Source organism: Ranitomeya imitator, chromosome 6 (genome assembly GCF_032444005.1).
Source record: "Ranitomeya imitator isolate aRanImi1 chromosome 6, aRanImi1.pri, whole genome shotgun sequence".
Lineage (NCBI taxonomy): Eukaryota > Metazoa > Chordata > Amphibia > Anura > Dendrobatidae > Ranitomeya > Ranitomeya imitator.
In genome coordinates, this window is record NC_091287.1 from 258,712,835 (window position 1) to 258,737,666 (window position 24,832).

The window sequence follows — 24,832 nt, forward strand, 5'->3', positions numbered from 1 at the left end:
TTTTACTATATGTCCATTGACAATATTGCTACAGTAAAACATAAAGGATTTTCAGTCCTGAAAATCTGGTTAGAAAATGCACTGTATGAACATACTCTGAAGCACCAGCAGTGATATTTTCCTACCGCTGCCATTTCCTATCTTGTGACAGCACTAGGGTATAATATGATCAGCACCGCCATCACTTCTGTGTAGGATGATTTCTAAATTCACCGCAAATTGCAATTACAGCTCCCTGTTAAGTAGATTATTATTCCGGCTATTTGGCCTTTTCCTAGAACGCTCCTTGGTGTTAGACAACAATGTAATTCTAGCTTAAGTTTCAAAATGTTGGATGAGAGTTTGCACTCAAGAGATCTTCCAACAAAGAGACGGATTTGTGACTGTATCCCCTCTGGATAGGATCACACAAGGTCTATCCTTAATGTTCGTTAGCATTAATGTTACTTTTTTTATGATTTTTTGGACTGTGCTCACATAATTGCGACTGCCAGGATGTCTCAGTATAACTTCTTCACAATTAAATTAATGAAGTGCTTGAGATCATATTTCTTCGTAGGCTTGTGATGGGTATATCTTTTCCTACTGCTACTCCTGGGATGACAAATCACACCTGTGACTACAATAACTGAACAAAGGAAAGCTCTGCCTTCCAGGTAATCCTTCTATCTAGATGCCAGTAATATTCATTTTTGCAACCTTACTTCTTTTCCAAGGATCTTGTTTTATTACTTTACAGTTAATACTTTAGAGCAAGTGGAAAATTTGTGTTTGGAAATTTGATGAGTCAATTGGCATTTGGAAAGGACATTAACCAAAATACAAATAAGACCCTGAATTAAAAGAATTTTGTGAGTGCCCAATAATATCGATAGCCATATATAATACGTAAAAACGGATATCATTTTCCGAATACTTCAGTGTCTCTTTACATTAAAGGTACCTTCACACATAACGATATCGTTAACGATATCGTTGCTTTTTGTGACGTAGCAACGATATCGTTAAGGAAATCGTTATGTGTGACAGCGACCAACGATCAGGCCCCTGCTGGCAGATTGTTGGTCGCTGAGGAAAGTCCAGAACTTTATTTCGTCGCTGCATCTCCCGCTGACATCGCTGGATCGGCGTGTGTGACGCCCATCCAGCGATGTCTTCACCGGGCCCTGCGCTTAGTAACCCGATGTTTACCCTGGTTACCGGGGACCTCGGGATCGTTGGTCGCTGGAGAGCTGTCTGTGTGACAGCTCTCCAGCGACCAAACAGCGACGCTGCAGCGATCGACATCGTTGTCGGTATCGCTGCAGCGTCGCTTAGGCTTCTTTCACACTAGCGTCGGAATCTCCCCGTCGCAATGCGTCGGGGAGAGATTCCGACGCTAGTGTTTGCTGCATTGCACAATGGGTGCAGCGGATGCATTTTTCCGGTGCATCCGCTGCCCCATTGTAAGGTGCGGGGAGGTGGGGGCAGAGTTCAGGCCGCGCATGCGCGGTCGGAAAAAGCGGTCCGTCAGGAGAAAAAAACGTTACATGTAGCGTTTTTTGCTCCTGACGGTCCACCAAAGCACGACGCATCCGTCGCAAGACGGATGCGAAGTGTGGCAATCCGTCGCAAATGCGTCGTCAATAGAAGTCTATGGGGAAAAAACGCATCCTGCAAGTACTTTTGCAGGATGCGTTTTTTCTGCAAAACGACGCATTGTGACGGATTTAAAAAAACGCTAGTGTGAAAGTACCCTTAGTGTGAAGGTACCTTAAGTTGTAATTCACATCATCCTTTAATTGGATCGAACAAATTACAACTGTAACTTCTTTCTTGCTGATAAGATTAGATAGGACTTCTCCAAAAACAGATCTTTGAGAAAACCACCCCTTTATCTAAAAAAGTCTCGGAACATGCATATATATATAAATATATATATATATATATATATATATTAGCGGATAAAATGTTATTATTGATGGCAGTGATGATAGTCATCTATTTGGTTATCCATGAAGTCACTCACTTCTCCACCTTCCCCTCCTCTCTAAAGCCGCTCTCTACGCTTTTGGATGTGCCAATGCAACAAGCAGCAAGAGCTCAGTGGATCCCAGTAGGAGAATGCGTCTGGCCACTGTATACACCAGGGCTGTGGAGTCGGAGTCGTGGAGTCGGAGCCCATTTTGGTGGAGTCGGAATCAGTGTCATGGAAATTGAGGAGTCGTTTGTTTGGCTTACTGACTCCACAACCCTGGCAGGAGTCATGGAGTCATAGTCGGAGCCCAATTTGGTGGAGTCGAAGTCATGGAAATTGAGGAGTCGGAGTCGGAGGTTTGGCTTACTGACTCCAAATCGTATACACACTAGCAATGAACTGTGTTTGAGTGCGGACAGCAAAATCATTGACAGTGAGCATGCACACACATGCAGGAAAGCTTTCGCTCTAGGAATTGTACTGTCCATCAGAATCAGGGCATGTCCCCTATTGCAAAATGATGTAGAGGAATGGTGCACCAAGTTCTTGGCCATGCCAAGGGTAAACCAAATCCCCCTCATTTGTATAGGAATTGTTATTTTGCACAAGTAACAGGTACAGTGCTAGAATGATTTTTATAGGAACTAGGTCCCTTATAACACTATACAGTTAAAGTGGCATGTAAAAGTTTGGGCAACCCTGGTCAAAATTACTAGTATTGTGAACGGTTAAGCAAGTTGAAGATTACATGATTTCTAAAAGGTCTAAAGTTAAAGATGACACATTTCCTTTGTATTTTAGGCAAAATATATATATTGTAATGTTTTACGTTTTAAAAATACAAAAAGGAAAATGGGCCAATGCAAAAATGTGGGCACCCTTGGAGATTTGTGTGCACAGATAACTTTGAACAAGGTTTCAGACATTAATTAGCCTGTTAGGGTTATGGCTTGATCACTAACATTGATAGGAAATGCCAGGTGATGCAAATTTCCCAGCTTTATAAAAACCCAACTTCCTCTAACCTTGTGCCAAAAAAACGAAGCCATGGGTTCTTCTAAGCAGCTGCCTAGCACTCTGAAAATGAAAAAGGTGGAGGCCCACAAAACAGGATGAGGCTATAAGAAAATGGCAACACATTTTTAAGTTGCCCATTCCTCAGATCCAAATCTTACTAAGAAATGACAGTTAACTGGAACAGTAGAGGTCAATATAAGGTCTGGAAGACCAAGCTTCAATGCAGAAATTCAGTGAGGATTGCTAGAAGGGCAAATCAGAACCCCCACATGACTGTAAAAGACCTTCAGAAAAATTCAGCAGATTCTGGAGTTTTGGTACGTTGTTCTATTGTTCAGATGCGCCTGCACAAATATGGCATTCATGGAAGAGTCATCAGAAGAAAACACCTCCTGCGTCCTCACCATAAAATTCAGCATCAGAAGTGTTCAAATGAACATCTAAACAAGCCTGATACATGTTGGAAACAAGTCCTGTGAGCCAATGAGGTTAAAATAGAACTATTTGGTCACAATTATCAAAGGTATGTGTGGAGAAAAAAGAGCACAGAATTTCAGGAAAAGAACATCTCGCCAACCATTAGGCATGGGGGTGGATCAGTCATGCTTTGGAGTTGTATTGCAGCCAATGGCATGGGGAACATTTCATGTTTACAGGGAAGAATGGATTCAATGAAATTTCAACAAATGATGTAAACATAACACCATCTGTAAAAAACTGAAGTTAAAAATAGGATGGCTTCTACAAATGGATAGTGATCCTAAACACACATCAAAATCCACAATAGACTACCTGAAAAGGCAAAAGCTGAGGGTTTAACAATTGCCCTCACAGTCTCCTGATCTGAACATCATTGAAAATCTGTGGCTAGACCTCAAAATAATAGTGCATGCAAGACAACCCAGGAATCTCACAGAACTGGAAGAGCTTTCCAAGGAAGCATGGATGAAAATCCCTCAAACAGCAATTTTAACCAGGGGTGCGGAAACACTTACATGACACTGTAGTTTAAAAGGTATTCTTGGGTGAAAGACTCCCTTTATTGCACCACTTCAGGTTTTTTTTCTTCACCCCTGGAGTGGTATCACTAACGTCTGTTCCCTGCCCCTAGTAAAATCTGCTGTTCCCGGTGCTGGTCTGGTCCACTTCAACCATCTTGACTGACAGAAAGACAGTGCTAACAGTCAAAGACTCCCGTGCTAGCTCTCATAGATTTATATTGAGAAGTGACTTCCGATTCGAGCAGCAAACTCTGAAGCTATCCGACTAGTCACAACTATCAGAAAAGGACAGGAGCGACACCAAGAACAGCAGAAGGTGGTGACTGGTAAGTAACTCTGACATGCCGCTTTAAGTCTTCATACAATCATATCCAATCCCTTAGAACAAATATGAGAGTTGTGTAAAATGCACTAACATAGCATAAGCTTGCCCTAGCATAATGCGCAGCATTCAGGAATGCTACAAATTAGACCGTCTTGGATTTCATTGACCTATGTATGCTTATTTCAAAATAAAACATGGAGATGTTATGTGAGATGAAAACAATGCAAAGTAATTTATAGTATGTCAACCAACCTAAAGCATCCGGCTAGTTCATTCTGTCCGATTGGCACATCAATTATGCTAGTGTTGTATTAATCTAAGGATGATAGTTCTAATTGTTTCAGATCCACTTTATTCACAAATGCCATTCCATTCCACACAGCGACTGAAATGAAACCTCCAGGGCTGACGAATGCCCCAACAGCCATCCTCATACCACATTTACAGGGCAGGTAAATCAGCAGAAGTGTGGTAGATGCTATTTATTGGTCTCCTCAATAAGGAGCCCCTTCTATGGCATCTACAGTTCACCAGTCTCTGGATTTATGGCAGAAGACTATGAATATGACCTGATAACCACCAGGGAGCTGACATCTATTTATTTATTTTGGCCCGGTGTAATAATTCTCCCAGGTCATTTACATAGCAAACCTTCACCGTGAGACGTCTCAGCTCCATAAATTACTACTGTTTGCAGTACAATTGTGTAACTGTGGCTAAACCATTCCTCAGGAGAAAGCAATGTCCGGTAAAACAAGAGTCCTGTACTTCCCTGCCGTACAGACAGCATTGCCTTGTCCCTATAGGCAACAAAATGCGTTTTCGATTTTCATAGTAACCTGTGCATGAAATCTGCAAAGCCTCAAATTATGCAGTTTTTAGCCCCCAAGTGACCTCAACAGAGCAGAGAATGTCAGCCCAAGTTCAGGCTTCAAAGAAAAACTGCAAGATTTGTAAAATAACAATGATAATGGAAAATGGAAAAAAAAACACCCAAAAAATGATTAACAGAAACCCTAAAATAAATCGAAGATGCCAAAATAAATTTTCAGGACACTAATTTCTCTTTCAGGTCAGTATTGCGTGACCTGTGGATAGGAGCGCTGTGAACCGCCTGCGACTTGTGGGTACCCTCGGCTTATCTTTTCATTAGCTAACCCAGCCAGCTAAACTAAAGAGGAGCCAGGGATTCATCAATAAAAAAATCACAACATTTGGCTCAACTCCATTCCAGTCCCCTCCAGGGTGTAATTTTTACTACGCCAGTGTCTTGGAGCAATTTTTGCATCATTTTGCCAAACACGCAGAAAAAAGTCACAAAAACACTTCAAGACTGAAAAAGAAGACAATTTTTTTACTTGAAGCCAAATTTATTAATCACGTGCATCGTTTTGAAAAATTTGGTGTTGAAAACGGCAACTAATACCACAAGACAAAACGGAACGAAAAGTGACAAGGCATGATACATGTAATGGCCGACAGTCTGCTCTACTGATCACACTGGTAACGTCCCCTTCCGATTAAAATAAGCTCTGGAGGCAGATTCTCAGGGAGATCTATGTCCGTCCCATAGATCTTAGCTGCTCATTTACATATAAGAAAAACATGGATTTCTCTGGAATAAAACATCGGAATGCAAATATCAAGGTATTGTTTTATTCAGCTTCATATGACCTACATGACCATATAGAATGCTTAGGAGGGTTGATTCTACTGCCAGATTCGCTCCGATAAAATACGCAAATAAGGAATGAATAAATTATGGACACACTGGTAAATCAGAGAAAATGTACATTTTATATTTCCTTGTCTATCAGCTCCTTGCATATTCAGTGCAATCACATTTTCATAAAATATTAATCAAAAAGCTTGACAAAATGGAAAGGGCAATATAAAACTCTCATCCATCTTACTTACACCAGAAGAATCCAAAATGAGGCTGTACTAATCGAACATTAATTCTGAATTGATACCTACTTAGCGTACTTTAAAGACTTCGAAGTATGCAAAAATCCATTCTTCTGGAGTGGTATCAATGATATTGACCTGGTGGTGGAGAAAATCAGACCATCTTCTTCTAAGTAGGTCTAGCTTTAATTTAGGTAATAGGTCCTCCAGAAGAACAGGTCTGATAAGAGCATTTACAATAGTAAACCAGCGATTACAATTAGTGTGTATAGTCTGGAGGTCAAGTACAGCACTAGACCATCTGGCTCCCTTTGGTTAAGCAAAGTGAGATTAATTATAGCACATTTAGGCCCACTGCCCAAGTGTACTTGTACGGGCCATTTGTAACTGTCATGGACGGTTTTAGAAAAGCTACTATTTGTACTTGGTAGCTAAGATAATATTTTGCAACTGGCAGGAAAAAAATTGAGAACATGAAAAAATAAATTCTAATTAGATTGTATTAGTCTATTCAATGATCTGATGCCATGATAAGGTTAATTATACATTATAGTCTATTTATAAGACAAATGTTTATACAGTAGTCTAAATAGTTGGGATTAACTTGCTTCAAAACAGGTAGAGTTTTGGTCCTCCCTCTACCCTACCTCACAAAACTGAAGCTTTAGTTCCCGCATTCACGAAGACACAGCTTCTTAGTATACAATGTAGTAGATTTAACAAACTATATGTGGCAGAGTTCAATTTGCACCCGAAACCCCTCTTTCCTGACTTACACCATATTTTCTATGTGTTTAAGACACTTTCTCAAAAAAGGGAGCGTGGCTTTGCTTAATAGGAACCTGCCACCTAGTTTTCCCCAAAGTGCGGCCACCACCATTATGGCCAAGAGCAGAGCAATGTACTGTAGCACGCATGCACCCGCTGGCTTCATTTTTGGGTTATCAGCACTCTTTGGCCTTTCCCGGCGCATGCGCACTACAGCACTTTTTCTCTGTCCTCAGCAGGGTAGTGGGCCTGTGCAGGAGTATGATAGAGGATTCTATGTGGATAACGTAGGACATGTCCATCACAGGAAGCAAGAAGGACAATGGTGATCCGAGGAAGAGAGGCGATGCGGGCTCAAGACCATAGACGCCAATCGAACTGAACCGCCCCATCTGTATGTATAATAAAAGCTATTTTTTGGGATCTGCAGACTGGATTGGGGACTTTTTTAGAGTATTCCGGTTTAACGGGGACTACCAAGCTGGGGTACCTCTTTCAGTACCACCCCGTGTTTCAGGAGGTCCAATCTGCTTTTGCTAGATTCTGAATGAAGGATGCTGGCAGAAATTTCTTGATTACATGAGAGCATATAAAAGCTGACTGCTACCCCACGTATTTCCAGTCTAAGAACCACCTTTATTTACAGCACACAGAATATATAACACAGATACACAGGGCAGGCCAATAGGAAAACAGCTGGCCAGACATACATTACAATAGCCGCAGGGGGCCGGAGCCTGCCGCTATTTACTGTGGGAATTACAAAGGTGGGGGGAGGTCAGAAAGAGAATATCTTGTCCAGGGGCGCAGCCTGTGGACTGATGCATTTCACATGGAAACTATTATACATACATATACTGCATAACATTCTTGGTGCTGGGGGGTTCTGTAACACGGCTCCCCTTTTCAGCGACGCGATCGGCGTACACAGTCTGATCCTTAACGGATCGGTTTGGGGATGACCGAAGTTTATGGAGTTGGTACGAGTTCCGTATGTCGACTTAGTCCATCGGCGTTACCGTTTTGTTTGCCGGGTCTGTAGTGGATGGTGAAGTCCAGAGGTTGTAGGGCTAAACTCCACCACAGTAATCTGGCGTTGTCTCCGGAGACCCGATTAAACCAGACTAGGGGATTATGGTCCGTTAGGAGGGAAAACTGTCGTCCATACAAATATGGTTGTAACTTTTTGAGTGCCCATACTATTGCCAGGCACTCCTTCTCGATGGCCGCATAGTTCACTTCACGGGGCAGTAGTTTCCGACTCAGGTAAGTTAGCGGGTGTTCTTGGCCATCCGGCCCGACTTGGCTCAGTACTGCCCCCAATCCAAACACAGAAGCGTCTGTGTGGACAAGGAAACTTTTAGTTGGATCGGGTGCGGCCAATACAGGGGTATTGGTGAGGGCGTCCTTTAGCTGGCGGAAGGCTTCCTCACACTCTGGGGTCCAGGTTATCTGGCGGGGTTGGTTCTTACGGGTCAGATCAGTGAGGGGCTTGGCTACGCTGCTGTAATTGGGAACAAATTTCCTGTAATACCCCGCTGTCCCTAGAAACGCCATGACCTGGGTTTTAGTGCGTGGGGTGGGCCATTTGGCTATGGCCTCAATCTTGGCTGGTTCTGGTCTCTGTTTCCCACTTCCCACCCAATGCCCTAAATACTGAACCTCTGCTTTGCCCACGTGACACTTGTTTGGGTTCAGGGTGATTCCGGCCTTGTGGATCCTGTCTAATACTGTCTCTAGGTGATTTAGATGTTCTTCCCATGTCACGCTGTAGATGGCGATGTCATCCAGGTAGGCACACGCATAGTCCTGGAGACCATCCAGAAGCCGGTCAGCCAGCCTCTGGAAGGTCGCCGGGGCAGTCTTCATCCCGAATGGCATAACTCGAAACTGGAATAAGCCAAACGGGGTGACAAATATGCTTTAAAAATGGCCCTAAACATGGTGGCCATACTAAACTAATCATCCGCCAGATTTATCAAACAGCATGAACCATTATGATAAATTTGATAAAAACTAAATTAATGTAGTCAAACTATGCACTGTCCAAGAAATAGACCGTACAGATAAATGTTGTGTTCCAGCAGATCTGAGGTTACTTTACTCTTACAGCCTAGATGCATGGAGAGGATTTCCTGACAATAAAAAGCTGCAACAAATGTTACTGTATAGGCATATACCGTGGTATATACAGTAGGTGTATCTACTCTACTTTCTCATATGGAATAGTCTAGTTTATTATGCTATTTCAAATTTCAAAATATTAATTGCATTTATGTATCGCCAACACATTCCACAGCACTTTACATTTTCATAGAGCGTCAAAAAGATATGCCAATGTACGAATGGGGCCCGAAGTGCAACGCTGCTAGATTATTGTGAATGAGCGTTTGTAGGAATGCTTGTTCACAATAAACTTGCTGTTTAGACACAGCATCCGATCACTGTACAAGGTGAAATGATCTTATGGGCTGCAAAAAGATCATCATTCTCAGCAGCTTATCGACCTCCATTGCTGAGAACAATGGCAGCCTGTGTTCACTGAACGATCTTTAAATGTGCATCTGAAGAGCAGTCTGCCTGTGTAAACAGGCTATTGAAGGGCATCTGCCAATCAGTAGTGTGGATGGGGTACACAAATCTCAGCATTCAGAGAGCTGTTGGATCTGCAGGAGATAAAACAGTGATTTCATCCAAACTGCACCAAACAGCTCAGTAAGTGATACATCCCTAGAATCAGGGTCTCTGTCCAGATATCATGCTGCTTTCGGATTTCAATGTAAAAACCTGGTGACAGATCCCCTTTGAACAAGCTATGATCATCCAGCAAGTTGCCAGGTATTTATTAGCATCCATGATCTGGTGATCCAAGCACGATGGCAGAGAAGATAGCTGTCAGCTGAACGATGGTTCATCCAATCATTTGTTATCTCGTCCAGCTCACCAATACACAAGAGGGCCGCTACCAGACATGTCATATCAGGAGATAAAAGAATTGGCAGTAACTTTCTTGACAATCATCTGTCATGTGCATTAGATTGTCGTCTGAACCTGTAGACACTGGCGAGTTCACCTGATCTTAGTCTAATCTGTATGCGGGGCTTTAGTCCACATATTGATATGCAATGAGAAAATCTGCAGCATCTTACAGTAGCAACATTGCTGACGACTTGTTACCAAGTCTCATACACAGGCTACGTAAAACATCCACTGTGTACACTGGTCGGCAGTGCAGATTTCCAATTTAGGCAGTACATTATCAGTACAATGTAAAGGCGGACATTTGTAGGATATCCATAGCATTTTCCCAAGGAAATCTGCAAGAAAAATAACACTATTGGCTGAATGTGGACGTAACCTTTGTGTTTCAAACTCAAATCTTTGGGTGCACATACTTTTTTCTCATTCTGACCTATTGGTAAAGCCACAATCTGCATGCAAAGTAAAACAGCAATAAATCCACCCAGTCCTTGCAATTCGATTTCAGCTACCCAGAATAATCATCCTTTATCTGGCGCGGCATACGTAATGTCACGCCCTGCCCAGCCATCGTCTGCTGGTACTGATTTAGAAAATCTGCATGGCGTAAGCGTACTGAAAATGTATCCCCTACTCTAGACAAGAAAAATAATAGTGCTGCCGCATTAATATATGTGTCTTGGGAGAGGATTAATTGGATTTTGATTTCCTTCCCTGGTGTTTGCTTTAAAGCTTTTGGTCTGTTGTTAAAGCTGGACGGTGCGCGGAATGTAACATGATGTCTGTCAACTCGGTTACAATTGGTTAAACAGGCCACAACTTCAAATAAAAGCACACAGAAAGATCTGACAGGTTTTTTTTTTTTCTGCTGGCACATACAGAACGTAATGTGCTTAAAGAAATATAAATGTGTGCGCTTAGCCGGAGGGTATTTTTATGATAATCTTTAGTATTTTCAACACTAGGCATGCAATGAAATCAAGGGCGTTCTTATAAAAGTTTGGCGTCATATTTTTACAAAAAAATCTGATTAAAAATGCAGACAAACATTGGGAAAGAGAGACCAGCTAAGTATGGAGTCTTCCAGGCAGTGCTCCATGGGAGAAAAGTATGCAAAGTAGCTCTATATCTAAACGAAAGAAAGCTATCTAAACAAGTAAATTGCGGGTAAGATCTCTACGATACAGCAAATCAATGTTCAACTCATTAATTTAACTTTACAACATGTCCAGAGATAAATGACATGCCTGAAGCTTTTCTACAGACAGCCTGTTTCGGGTTCTTTGCCCCTCATCAGTGTACAGTAGAGTCTGGTGGCTCAGTGCAATACCCTAGAGGTAGTATGGAGACAGCGCTGGTACTGAGGAGAGAGCCCATTACTGCTCTTATGTTATTCTCCCTGCTCCCCTGAGTATTCCAGTTTTTGTATATGTATGAAGCAAAAGAGTATACAGACATTTCAGCAGGGGATCACAGATTCTTTGAGGTAAAACATTTCCTAAGCTCATCTGCAAAGCCATAATCATCAACATTAACAGAAATAAACAGTTGAGATAGATCACTGTTTGTAATGACTCTATATACGGTAATCTATGAGTTTCACTTTTTGTATTGAAGAACTGAAATAAAATAACTTTTTGATGATATTCTAATTTAGTGAGAAGCACCTGTAATGACATTCACCTAGTTGCCCCCAAAATTGAAAACTAGTGGGGTAAAAATATCAGTCACACAATCCCTTTAATTCCTTCCAATATTAACCAACCAAATGAAGTATTATTATACTATGAAGAGTGAGCATTTAGAAAGTACGTAATGAAAACAAGCACAATAGAGAGACACGTTCTTCTGTGTAATAACCCACAATATGGGGGATTTACATGCCCCAGTGACTGCGCAAAATACATATAACATGGAAAATAATACGTGTGAGAGATTCCTGTCTTCATATTAGGACAAACACCCATTCGCTCATTTAAAGTTATAAGGAATATTATGACAAAAGATGCTCCGAAATATACATATCGCATGCACATGTCAATTAAATTCATTCTTCAGGGGAAGTTCTAGAAACAAATCTACTACTAAATTAACATGATAGAGTTATGGCTCATGTACACACTGATAATTGGAAACAAATGTTCTTATGAACACTTTTTCACAATTTTCTGTCTGTCTAAACAGGCCTGCAATCATCATCTGACTAACAAAACTCTTGTTCGTCGGGTGAAATGATTTTTAAGATTGCTTAATAATACTTGTTCTGTAAATAGGACATGTGCCGCTGATCTCATTAGCAATTGATTGAGATTGGTCTGCCAAAACGAGCCATTAAACAACCGCCCATCAACTTGTATGCAGCCGAATGGTAGTTGCTAAGTGACCCCAATGAGCCATATGAATTTCGTAACCAAACCCTGCCATGGGGTGGACTGCCCCCAGCAAGATCAATACATATGCCAGGAATGTTTTCCTGGACTGAACCCTGTCAATAAAGGGGTTATCAAAGACTTTTATTATTTTTGTGTATAGAGCTAAGACCTAACAGGCAGGCAGTTCCCAACCGCTTGCGTGTTCTGCACATGAACAATCTTTGCCGGATCAGCGGCGATTCCGCAGCTTGATTTCACCTCTCGTCAACAGAGCAGTTCTCCCTCTTCCAGGCTTCTGAGCCGATGGCGCATCACTGTTGACATCTTGCTGTTTGAAAGCCGGCTCCCTGCAGCTAAGCAGCGGGAAGCAGGCTGTCAATCAGCATGACATCAGCACAGATGCCACAAAGAGGAGATGCTGCCCTGTTGACATGGCGTCAGTGGAAGAAGGAGAATCGTCAGCAGGAGTTATCTGTGACCACTTTGAGCCAGCGTAGATTGGTGCCGGGCAGAACAGGCAGGTAGTTAGCAACTACCTGCCTGTTAGTTCTTAACCTCATTAGCAAAGTTATTAACAGTTCTGCATAACCCCTTTAATTCCTGAGTATGAGCAAGTAGTGAGTATCCGATGCTAAGCCTTAGTTCCATATGTTTTTAGGACAATAGTCATAAGATATTGAATGCACTATGACAAACAGACATTTGGGGCAACATAAAAGCAGAAGAAAGAATCATAAACCCTGCTGTAAATCAGCGAGCATTATACTGTTTATATAAAATGTGATCATTTATCTATGGCAGCGGCATCATTGTGGTGCTTAAGGTCTCAAGTTACAGCAACGTTAGACGCAATTAACCGCGCTGTAAATACATCCGAGGGTGACAACAACAATGTAGCCACTTATTCACTATGTGGTTTTTTGGCTTGTTAGCAGAGGTATGGAAAAGGTCACTATAAAATGATTTCATCCCTTTCTATGCCAGCACAGCACTAACAAGAGAAGGAAGGAGGGGATAGCACAGGGAAAAAAACATTGGATAAATAACATTCTTGAATTGTTTTAGAGCGAGGCTGGCTGGACGCCATTATGATTCAGCCAATGAGCGTACATCTGGACCCATTCCACGCTGCTATTTCTCCAGATTCCTAAAGTATTAAGATGGGACAGAGAGACTTACAATTCGCTTTGTTCCTGTGAAAAGATAGGAGGAAAACTCACTAGAAGGACTGATAGTTTATGACTGGCATGTCAGTCCAGCATAGCAGCCCTGGATCACTATTTCTGTAATGGGAAGGGCGGGCTGTGCCTTTTGTTACCAGGAAAAGAAGAACAAATGGAAAAATTAAAGTTCATTTTCATTGTGGCTGGAATTTCCATAGGGAAGCAGGGTTGGGAGTACGGCAGGGTCAAGAGTACGGCAGGGTCGGAAGGAGGGCATGGTCGGGAGGACGGCAAGGCAGGAGGATGGCAGGGTCGGGAGGATGGCAGGGTCAGGAGGATGGCAGGAGCGGGAGGACAGCAGGGGAAGGAGGATGGCAGGGGAAGGAGGACAGAAAGGTCGGATACAGCAGATTTTGGGAGTACGGCAGGGTCAGGAGTATGGCAAAGTCGGGAGTACAGCAGGGTCAGGAGTATGGCAGGGTCAGGAGTATGGTAGGGTTAGGAATACAGCAGGGTCGGGAGTATGGCAGGGTCAGGAGTATGGCAGGGTCAGGAGAATGGCAGGGTCAGGAGTATGGCAGGTCAGGAGTAAGGCAGGGTCGGGAGTACGGCAGTGTCAGGAGTACAGCAAGGTCAGGAGTATGGCAGTGTCAGGAGTACAGCAAGGTCAGGAGTATGGCAGGGTCAGGAGTACGGCAGGGTCAGGAGTACGGCCGGGTCGGGAGTACGGCAGGGTCAGGAGTATGGCAGGGTCAGGAGTACGGCAGGGTCAGGAGTACGGCAGGGTCAGGAGTACAGCAGGGTCGGGAGTACAGCAGGGTTGGGAGTACGGCAGGGTAAAGAGTACGGCAGGGTCGGGAGCACGGCAGGGTAAGGAGTACGGCAAGGTAAGGAGTACGGCAGGGTCAGGGGTACGGCAGGGTCTGGAGTACAGCAGGGTCGGGAGTACGGCAGGGTAAAGAGTACGGCAGGGTCGGGAGTACGGCAGGGTAAGGAGTACAGCAAGGTAAGGGGTACGGCAGGGTCAGGGGTACGGCAGGGTCGGGCGTACGGCAGGGTCGGGAGTACGGCAGGGTCAGGAATACGCCAGGGTCGGGAGTACGGCAGCGTCAGGAGTACGGCAGGGTTGGGAGTACGGCAGGGTAAAGAGTACGGCAGGGTCGGGAGTACAGCAAGGTAAGGAGTACGGCAGGGTTAGGGGTACGGCAGGTTCAGGAGTACGGCAGGGTCAGGAGTATGGCAGGGTCAGGAGTACGGCGGGGTCGGGAGTACGGCAGTGTCATAAGTACGGCAGGGTAAAGAGTATGGCAGGGTCGGGAGTACGGCAGGGTAAGGAGTACAGCAGGGTATGGAGTATGGCAGGGTCAGGGGTACGACAGGGTAAGGAGTAAGGCAGGGTCGGGAGTATGGCAGGGTCGGGAGTACGGCAGGGTCGGGAGTACGGCAGGGTCAGGAGTATGGCAGGGTCAGGAGTAAGGCAGGGTCGGGAGTACGGCAGGGTCGGGAGTACGGCAGGGTCGGGAGTACGGCAGGGTCAGGAGTACGGCAGGGTCGGGAGTATGGCAGGGTCAGGAGTACGGCAGGGTCGAGAGTATGGCAGGGTTGGGAGTACGGCAGGGTAAAGAGTACAGCAGGGTCGGAGTACGGCAAGGTAAGGAGTACAGCAGGGTCAGGGGTACAGCAGGGTCGGGAGTACGGCAGGGTCTAGTCTTACTCACTTAAACTTTTCAAGTGGAACTGCACTGCACAGTGACTGTAAACCTTCTGCTCGCTCTCCAGATCAGAGGCAGGTCATCATTCCATTGCTTATATACGATTATTAATACAATCAATATTATTTTCACTAGTTGCATAAATAACCCGTCCACAAAACAAATGGATATAGGTGACCAGGGGTGGGCATACTATTGGTGCAATCTGTGCAGTGGTACAGGGGCCCAAGAGGTAAGGGGCCACGTTTCTACCTCCAAACAAGTGAGATAGTGCATTATTATAAGCTGCTAGCCTGCAGAGGGCCCATATACTGTTCTTCCTCTTCTGTTTGCGTCCGTCCCTGCAGGCAACCTAAGCTTCCCCATCACAATTAAAAACTATCACCCAGCAATGGCTTTGTTGCCCCTCAATTACAGAAAAAATTGCACTGTACAGGGATTAAAACACCAATGCTCCTAGGATTTCCTTTCTGCAATAAGGACCCAAGTCCTTCATGGCTCCTCATCTGCAAATTACAGGTGAGGAGGCACTAAGGGGAATGGGGGTTGTGCATTAAACTCTATGGGAGAGGCATTGTAAGCCCTATTGAACAGCACTATCATCTAAGGCCTACTCTTTCTGTTGATTTTTGTTTATTAGTTGCATGCCTAAAGACTAAAACTTTGTTTTAATTTTTGCTTCCTAAATTAATTGTACCTGAAAATAAGAAATTTTCTAATATATCTTATTAGAGAAAGTGGCTTCTTTTCTCCCCTGAACTGATCATTCATTCTTAAAGTCTCAATTTATAGATAATGTTTGTCTTTAGTGAATATGGATTTTCCCATTATGGCTCGCTCATACTAGCGCCGGACGAGTGCTACTTAATGTTTTATCGGATAGCGCTAGGACCAATGTTATGCTATGGGGCAGTGCTGATTAGTTGTGCAAATTGGATTGCTCGCACAAGGGACACTTATGTCCTTAGTGTAGGTCATAGAAATTGACAGTCGGTAACAGCATTCATCCAGAATTACCTATACACTTGTGCCATGACATTAAGCCTCCACCATAGCAGTGCCCACACAACAGGCACATACCATACAACACAAGGCGCTCACAATGGAGCCCCATTCCGCAGCCATAACAGAAATGCTGAATGCTTCTCAGAGTGGGACAACAATGGATATTAATAATCCGTCAGACCATAATAAAATCCCGTATTTAGATAAGTGCTTTAGACATCCATCTTTATGCATACAAAAGGGACACGCGGCCAATATCCTGTAGACAGCGAGACTTGACTCCCAGAGTTGGCAGCAGATAATTATGAGGAGCAGATGTGTACCTTCACTAGTAGCCACATTCTTGAGGGCTTTGGTCGGCGTGTGATCTGTGCTTGAACTCACGTCGGATGAGATGCTTGAGCTGCCTTTGCCTAAAACAAAGAATAAATAAGAAGAATTAATGCACAAACATAAAATATAAGGTGTTTGTGCTGCATTTCTTTCACATTAAATCATGAGCAACACCCTACCGGTAATAATAATCCAGTTTACTGGAACCAGTAAGTAGGAGTGATGATGGGGTATTCCAAGCTATGTGTCCCCCTACAGAGACAGCAGCAGCGCTAATTAAATAAAACAAATATAGTATTTTCCCTACGTTTCCTACATAGGTCCAATCTGCTCCCCATCATGGGACGTCTGCAGCTAATCACTGGCCTCAGTGCTATCCAGACCCAGCCCAGTGATTGGATGCCAACATCACATGGAGTGCACACGGGCGGTAACACCTGCAGCCAATGTAAACTGTATACTGTCAGGAAGCAGCGGTGGCGCAGAGATAGAACAGAGCGGAGTGTTATTTCATTCTTTTAGCAGGGCAGCTGCATGTTCCAGAATTTGGACGACCCATTTAAAGCATAACCATCATTTCAATTTTTATTTCATAAATCAGTAGAACTTATGAAAAAAAAAACAGATTTGTAACTTATTGTCATGACTCTGGACGGGGTGGTTCTGTCTCCGTCCTGGTCACGTAAGGATTAAGATAGTTCACCTCTCTTTGGTTCTGGGGCGGCTATTTAATGCTTGTAGTTCCTGGGTCCAGTGTCGGTGATACTTCCGTTTACTCGGCTAGAGATTGCTGACCCAGGTTACTCGTCTGTAATCGCTGTGCCTCTGTGCTTGTGAGCTTTTGCTGTGTATGGACCGGTTCGTCCCCTGACTTCTGATTCTTTGACTCCTCGGCTCGTCTTGGTTCTCTCGCTGTCTCATCCCTAGGTACCTTAATCTCATTTGGCTTTGACCCTTGGCTCTCTATTTGACTACGTTTACGTTTTGTGCCCCATATTCTTCACTCTCTGCTGCTTCCCCATCCTCCCACGTGGTAGCTCCGTCCCCCATGATCACGTGACTGATTAGTGTCAGGTCCCGTACACTCTGTGTGCTTTAGCTCTCACACTCCCTGCACCCAGTTCCGGGCTCCCTGCAAGCGCCCCCCTAGGCTCCTCTGGTGACACACACACAGCATGTCATTACATTTATCTTATCAAAAAAAGATTCATGTTTCATCTCCTAGATTAATATTTATCTCTCGATTGTTGAGTAAAATCTGTAATCAGTGAAGCCGGATTTCCCCGTTACTGAGATTGGCCACAATAGCTGGGGCATTACAATTCTATGGAAAGAGGACGGGGATGAGAAACTAGAAGCAGACACAGACATTCTGCTGCAAGTTCTCCTGAAACTACATGAAAGAATCAGATCACAGTAAGCTGACACTCTGATGAGAGTTTGAGCCCAGTGTCATTTACATAATCACTTATATAGAGGTGATCACAGATAGCTGGAATTGCGCAGTCGCTGGCGGCGCCATCTTGGAGGAGGACATTTTTTTTCTTCTCTAGTAAGATGGTGCCGCAGGCGCCTGCGCAATAGCAGCTATCTGTGATCACCTCTATATACACCAAAAGGTGCGGCGGGCGCCATTTTCAAATGGATTTTTGGGGGGCGAATAACAGGATAACCTCAACTACACCAATTATCTACACAGTACATATGCGATTATGCTGCAGCACAGGTACCATGGCTCGCACCTGCCTGCAGAAGGGTTTTTTTTCAATATGCATATATAATAGTCATTATGTAAACTAGGGGGCAGGTCAGTGAGGGATCAGTGACCTGTCAGCAGGCTGCATTATGAGTAGCTAATTAGAACACCACATGAAGACCGCCCACAGGCCGCCCCGAAGCACGAGCATATCATTAACTCAAAACTGAAAATAAAGGATAAACAACAACCACAAGATGGATTTCATCAACCAAGGTATCTTTCTAATCAGTATAACGGCACCAACCTGACATTATCTGTAGGTTACTGTGCCAAATCCTGTGCAAATAGGTTGCCTCCCCCTCTATGGTGTAAGCTCTGGCAGTGAGCCCGCAACTTTTCCGGCACATGACAGCTGATTTCATCAACTGCCATGTGCCCCTAACATTTGAGAGTGGAATCGCGATCCACCCATGGCTGTTAACATGATAAATGCCACTGTCAATCTCTAACAGTGACCTTTAACATGGCAGCGCAGGAATGGCATCACTAATCTCGCATCAGTGCCCCTGTCACATGATCGATGGGTTAGCATGACAACTCGTGGTCTGCAGGACACCCCCGTGGTTGTCATTGCCAAACTGCTATGAGCGTCGCCTAGCGGCCAGCATTCATAGCAGATGAGCAGGGCTACACAGAGCAGGGCTGAAGTCCTTCTCTGTGTAGCACAAGCGATCGGAAGATTGCTGCCTCATGTCTCCTATTGAACCTTGTATAAAGTAAAACAAAAAGTTTATTAAAAAGTATAAAAAATATAAAAGTTCAAATCAACCCCCTTTTGCCCTATTCAAATAAAACAATTAAAATAAAAATACACATATTTCATATCGTTGTGTTCACAAAAGCCCCATCTATCAAAATATAAAAAGAATTAATCCAATCGGTAAATGGCGTAAAGAGAAAAAAATCTAAACGCTATAACTACTGTTTTTTGGTGCCACAACACTGAAATAAAATACAATAATTTGTTATCAAATCATTGTATCTATCCCAAAATAGTATCAATAAAAACGTCAGCTCGGCACGCCAAAATAAACCTTCACTTGGCCCCAAAAATGTGACCACTTAAATACAAAATAACCTATACATGTTTGGAATCTACAAACTCGTAATAACCTGCTCATAATGGCATAATCATGGCATAATCATAATGGCAGGTCAGTTTTAGCATTTAGCGAGCATGGTTAAAAAAAACAAAAAAAACAACAATTGTGGAAATGCACTTTTTCTCCTGCAATTTCACCACACTTGGAACTATATGGCAAAACCAATGGTGTTATTCAAAAGTACAACTCGTCCTGCAAAAAACAAACCCTCACACGGGGATATGGACAGAAAAATAAAAAGGTTATGGCTCTGGGAAGAAGGGGAGCAAAAAAAGAGAAACGCAAAAACAGAAAAATCCAAGGTGGTAAAGGGGTTAAAAAAGAAAATCAACATTCGTGTGACTTTAGCACTACAGTAAAGAGAGTCTCTATTCATTAAATTGAGAATTTTGAGAATAAATGATCAGTCCAAACACAGGAAAGAAGTACATTTCTTTGATAAGATATATTACACAACAACTTATTTTCACGTGTACTATTTATTCATGAAAAAAAGAAATAAAATCCAGTTACTCTGTAAGTAGTTGCTGTTGGGACATTTAAGAGGCATGATGCCCGAATAGCATGGGAATCCACTGGAGGTACATTGACGATTTAACCTACTGCCGAGCGCCCACAATATCACCCCTTTTTAACAACCATGCTGGCAACTCAATAGGAGCTTTTTATAAGTCATGTAAACACAGGAATAGAACTCCAGTCATCTCTACAAGGACAGGGTTTTGTGTGGCGGAGGTAGGTTTTTGTATCATAATTGATCTAATATATAGCAGCTGCCACTAAAGTACAGATATATAAAAGCTAAGAATATATTAACATATACAAATCAGACAATATAATCATAGAGTTACTGCCAGGATAGTGGGTAGCCATGTGTAAGACCACTTACTACCAATGAGACAATAGGCATGAACAGTGTCGGACTGTGGTGCCAAGGGCCCACCAGTAACCAGCTCCAGGGCCCCACTTTTTAGCTTCATGCAAATGTGACATTATCCTCAATCACAGATTTGGGTAACAATGGACTGAGTATATTGTTAAATGAATAAGATGCTGCCTCTGTCTGTACATAGTGCATCAAGTTTATTGTGCCACGCGCTGCTCACATAAGAGGGTAGTGGCCCACCGGAGGATTCTCCTGCTCTCCTTTGGGCCAGTCCAAGCCAGGGCATGAACCTATTTGGAAGCAGAGTACTATAAAGGGGCTATCACCTAATGGAGAACCTCTTCTTATTTAGCTCCAGTCTGCTACACAAAATTTTAAAAAAAGCATATGCACTTCCCTTTTTATTTTGTGCTACGGACTGTACCTATTAACAAGTGGTTCTCCAGTAGTGGACAGCCCCTTTAAACTGTAGCAAACAAGACTGCAACTCCTGTAAAACTTTACTGCACAACTTTTCTGCAGCGAAGAATAATATTCAACTTTAGTGTTCTAAAGAGTTAAAGGGATTGTCTGAACTTCTACAAATATGAGAACATGATTAGTCACATGATGAGCGCTGGGAGTGTAGAAATAACAGAATCCTAACAGTGAGCTAATTACACACTGTGTAGGATTCCACTTGTTATTATTTCTCACATATTATATATCTGTGCTTGAACAACATTAGATAAAATATTTTTGAGGAATGGATTTCCAGGGTGGAATTTACTTATGTTTTGTGATTCATCATGTATGTGTGTCTAAAAAGGTCACCGGGCACCATAGCCTTGAATAACTCAGCTGAGTAAAGCATAGTAGTGATACAAAAATAATAATATATACCGTAATTTTCGGACTATAAGACGCACCGGACCATAAGACGCACCCCAAATTGGGGGTGAAAATTGCAGAAAAAAAGATTTTTTATAAGATGGGGGTCCGTTTTATTGTCCGAATTTACAGTATCTTACCTGAGGGCTGGCGGTGGCAGAGCAAGGTCACAGGAGGCATGGTGTCGGCAGAGGTGGGGTGATGCGGTATGGCGTGCACCTGAGCAGGGTCCCTTCCTGCTTAGCTGGGCGACGCCACGGCCTGGTGTCCATGGGGGGATTGCAGCAGTGGTGTGGCAATGGCAGAGGTGCGGGGATAATGAGCGGTATTGCGTGAGCAGGGTCCCTTCCACAGGTGAGGTGACGCAGCGGCCCGATATTCAATGTGAGCAGCAGAGCCGGGTTAATCACCAGTTTCTCGGTGGCGGCGGCCATCTTGCTGAGGCCGCGCGTGCGCAGATGGAGTGCTCTGCTTCCCGAGGCTTCAGGATAATGGCCACGGGAGGCTGCACGTGCGCAGATGGAGATCACGGCGGCCATTTTCCTGAAGCCGAGTTCGCAGATTTAGATCTCGGCTTCTGGAAAATGGCCACCGCGATCTCCATCTGTGCACGCGTGGCCTCCCACGGCCATTTTCCTGAAGCCCCGGGAAGCAGAGCACTCCATCTACGCACGCGCGGCTTCAGGAAGATGGCCGCCGCCACCAAGAAACCGGAAATTAACCCGGCTCTGCTGCTCACATTGGATACCGGGCCGCTGCGTCATCTCACCTGCGGAAGGGACCCTGCTCACGCCATACCGCTCATCATTCCTGCACCTCTGCCGCCGACGACCCTCTACCGCCGCCACCACACCACTGCCTGTAAGCCTGCATTACGACTATAAGACACCCCCCCCATTTTCCTCACATTTTTGGGGGGAAAAAGTGTGTGTTATAGTCCGAAAAATACGGTAAGCGTTTACTTTCATATCTACTATAAGCAGGTCTATTTTAATATCTACAATTGCCCTCCTATGTACATTTTATGCATAGTGATGTGAATTACTCACCTATAAATTGACATATAAATTTCAGCTATATATTACCGTAAATTGCATATGCCATATTATTAGGCAAATCTAGGCTACATGTGATATCAACAGCTAACTAAAAGGTTTTACACAAATAATGTGCTTAGCAGCACACACTTTCTTTTGCATCATCACAATGCTATTCACTTTTTCTTTTGCTTACTGTCATTGGAAGCCATTCCTATTTCCTGCTTTCTGCTATATGTTTTCGGTTGGGTTATTATTATTATTTATTATTATAGCGCCATTTATTCCATGGTGCCTCACAGGGTTGGATGTTTTATAACCCTGCTTCAGGGGCATGCTGTTAGCCAGTGATTACAGGACTGCCGTACGACTCTATTGCCACTATTGTTTGAAATATGTTCAAGACCTTTAATTATACAGTATTTTTACTATCCAGTAATAACTCTTTAAATTGCCACTGCCATTTCATCAAATATTGCATAAATGAGTAGTAAAAGGGAATACCAGCAATTTTGCTATTTATCTTATAGAGAAAACATATACTTTAATCCACTTATGAGCCACTTCTTCTCTGTCTCCACCTCCTGAATTAATCATTCATTCAGAGACACTGCAAATATCCATTTTAAGATAAGACATACATGTTCAGCTCACTGAGGGATCAGATTACGTTTCCTAAACTAGATGTAGTCCATGAGGAGATGAGTCGTATTCAAGGGAGGCATATACTTAAAGCTGATTCATCCTAGTAAGTTATTTATTTCTTTTCAGTGATGGATTCATAGCTACACTGCTCAGTACTGCTGCATAATACTTTCCACACTTGCTCTGATTTTCATCTTGGGTTAAGAGTTCAGGGAGAAGAAACTCTTCGTGTCTCCCGCACGGGAGACACCATTACTATTCCACACCAGGGACAACTGACAGGTAAAAAGCCAAATAAAGGAAAACTAATACAAACGATGCCATATACAAGTTATACAAGTTAAATAATGGGCAGAAAGTGCATTATTCCTCACATACACAAATAGCTTATACTGCATAGACACCTAAAACAATATATATATATATATGCTTTAACATTAAGAGTAAATCTAAAATGAAAAAAAAAAACCATAAAATATTACATTCATAGTCTTATATCCCAATGTTTGTTAAGATTTAATGGAGATGTGGTTAACAATTATCATACATAACTCTCCCACTTCCATTTGTTGGGCTGCACAACCTGTATGACCTCTGGAAAACTGCGTAGATACAAGATAAAATACAGACTAAGCAATGGTGACTACTAAAGCAAACTGTCAGACTGTAAATGCTTATCTCCTGGTGAGTGTACGGTCAGAGAGTCTGTTTATTAAGGAGTCGTATATTCCAAGGTTCAATGGCCCATTTAGCCAGTTAATGATGCAACTGAAATGGCCATGTGTGGGACATAAATCTAGGGAACACCGATGTGTTGAGTAAAAATTGCTTGAATTCCTCTGAATAGACCGCACAGGCTTCATGCCCCAAATATTTCTGTATCTCTTGAAGGTTGTGAGTTCATATAAGAATTTCACAGCATGAAGAAGTTGTCATTGTTGGTACCAATGTTCCAAATCGTTTCTTTAATTTGTTGACCTGAAATTCAGCTTTGCATAGTTTTTCCCGGGGAATTCATTTAAGCTTTAATATATACATGAAGTAAATATTGATGTGCTGAAGATACGAGTCGTAGAATGGGGAAGGCTCCACAGTTTATAGATCACATACTTAGAAAAGGTAATAAAAGATAGACATTGTCATTAAAGTGTAGGCCTGCCTTTAACATCTTTTTTACAATTTACATTTATAGACTATGTAGGAATAAACATGTTCCTGATGTACAGCTTGTGTGGTATATTAGCACAAATGCATTAAGAGCTAATTCAGATTTGTTAGTAGCACCGCTCCTTACCGGTTCTCTTACATCCACCTCATTGTGAGGGAACTAGTGTTTCTACAACAAATTATTACATAGTATGGGTTATAAAAGACTATTATTGTTATACTCCAGATCTAGGAAAGTAGGGAATCCTAAGAAATTGTAGATTGTGAGTCCTCTCTCCTCCTGTACCAGTTGTGACTTGTATTGTTCAAGATTATTGTACCTGTTTTTATTATGTATACCCCTCCTCACATGTAAAGCGCCATGGAATAAATGTGATTGCTGGGGAAGTTTCTTAAGTCAGTGCACACGTGACCCATAGGCAACAACAGAGGTCCCAGAATGAAGTTGGTGGGACTGGACATATGACCAGGGCTGGAGTGCAGGAAAAAGGAGCCTGACTACAGACATCTGACCAGCAGCAGCATCTGCAGCGATGATCAGTCATGGCACTCTCATTGAAGTGAAAAGTACAATATGGCAGAAAGTGCTGATTACTAATCAACCTCTCATAAAAAGAAAATGGGTAAAACAGGAGGTATTTTGATGATATACTGTGTAAAAATTGGTTAAAGAATGTAATAAAGATATGTTTGACAGTATAAAAATCTGGATGTGAACAACGCCACACACTCCTAATGCCCTTTTAAAAGAAAAATGACCAAACACAGTGATTTCTGCGGGAGAGACTGACCATCTGATGCATATGAGCGCCTCCTGAGTAGCTC

At 43.1% G+C, this 24,832-nt stretch overlaps 1 protein-coding gene across 1 annotated transcript in view; it reads right to left on the reverse strand.

The window, feature by feature from the left end:
• FBXL7 (F-box and leucine rich repeat protein 7) overlaps positions 1 to 24,832 on the reverse strand; it is a 403,018-nt gene that overhangs the window by 245,092 nt on the left and 133,094 nt on the right. The window contains exon 2 of the mRNA XM_069730596.1: positions 16,531 to 16,620. Within this exon, the coding sequence (XP_069586697.1) occupies positions 16,531 to 16,620 (90 nt within the window). The remainder of the gene's footprint in view (positions 1 to 16,530; positions 16,621 to 24,832) is intronic.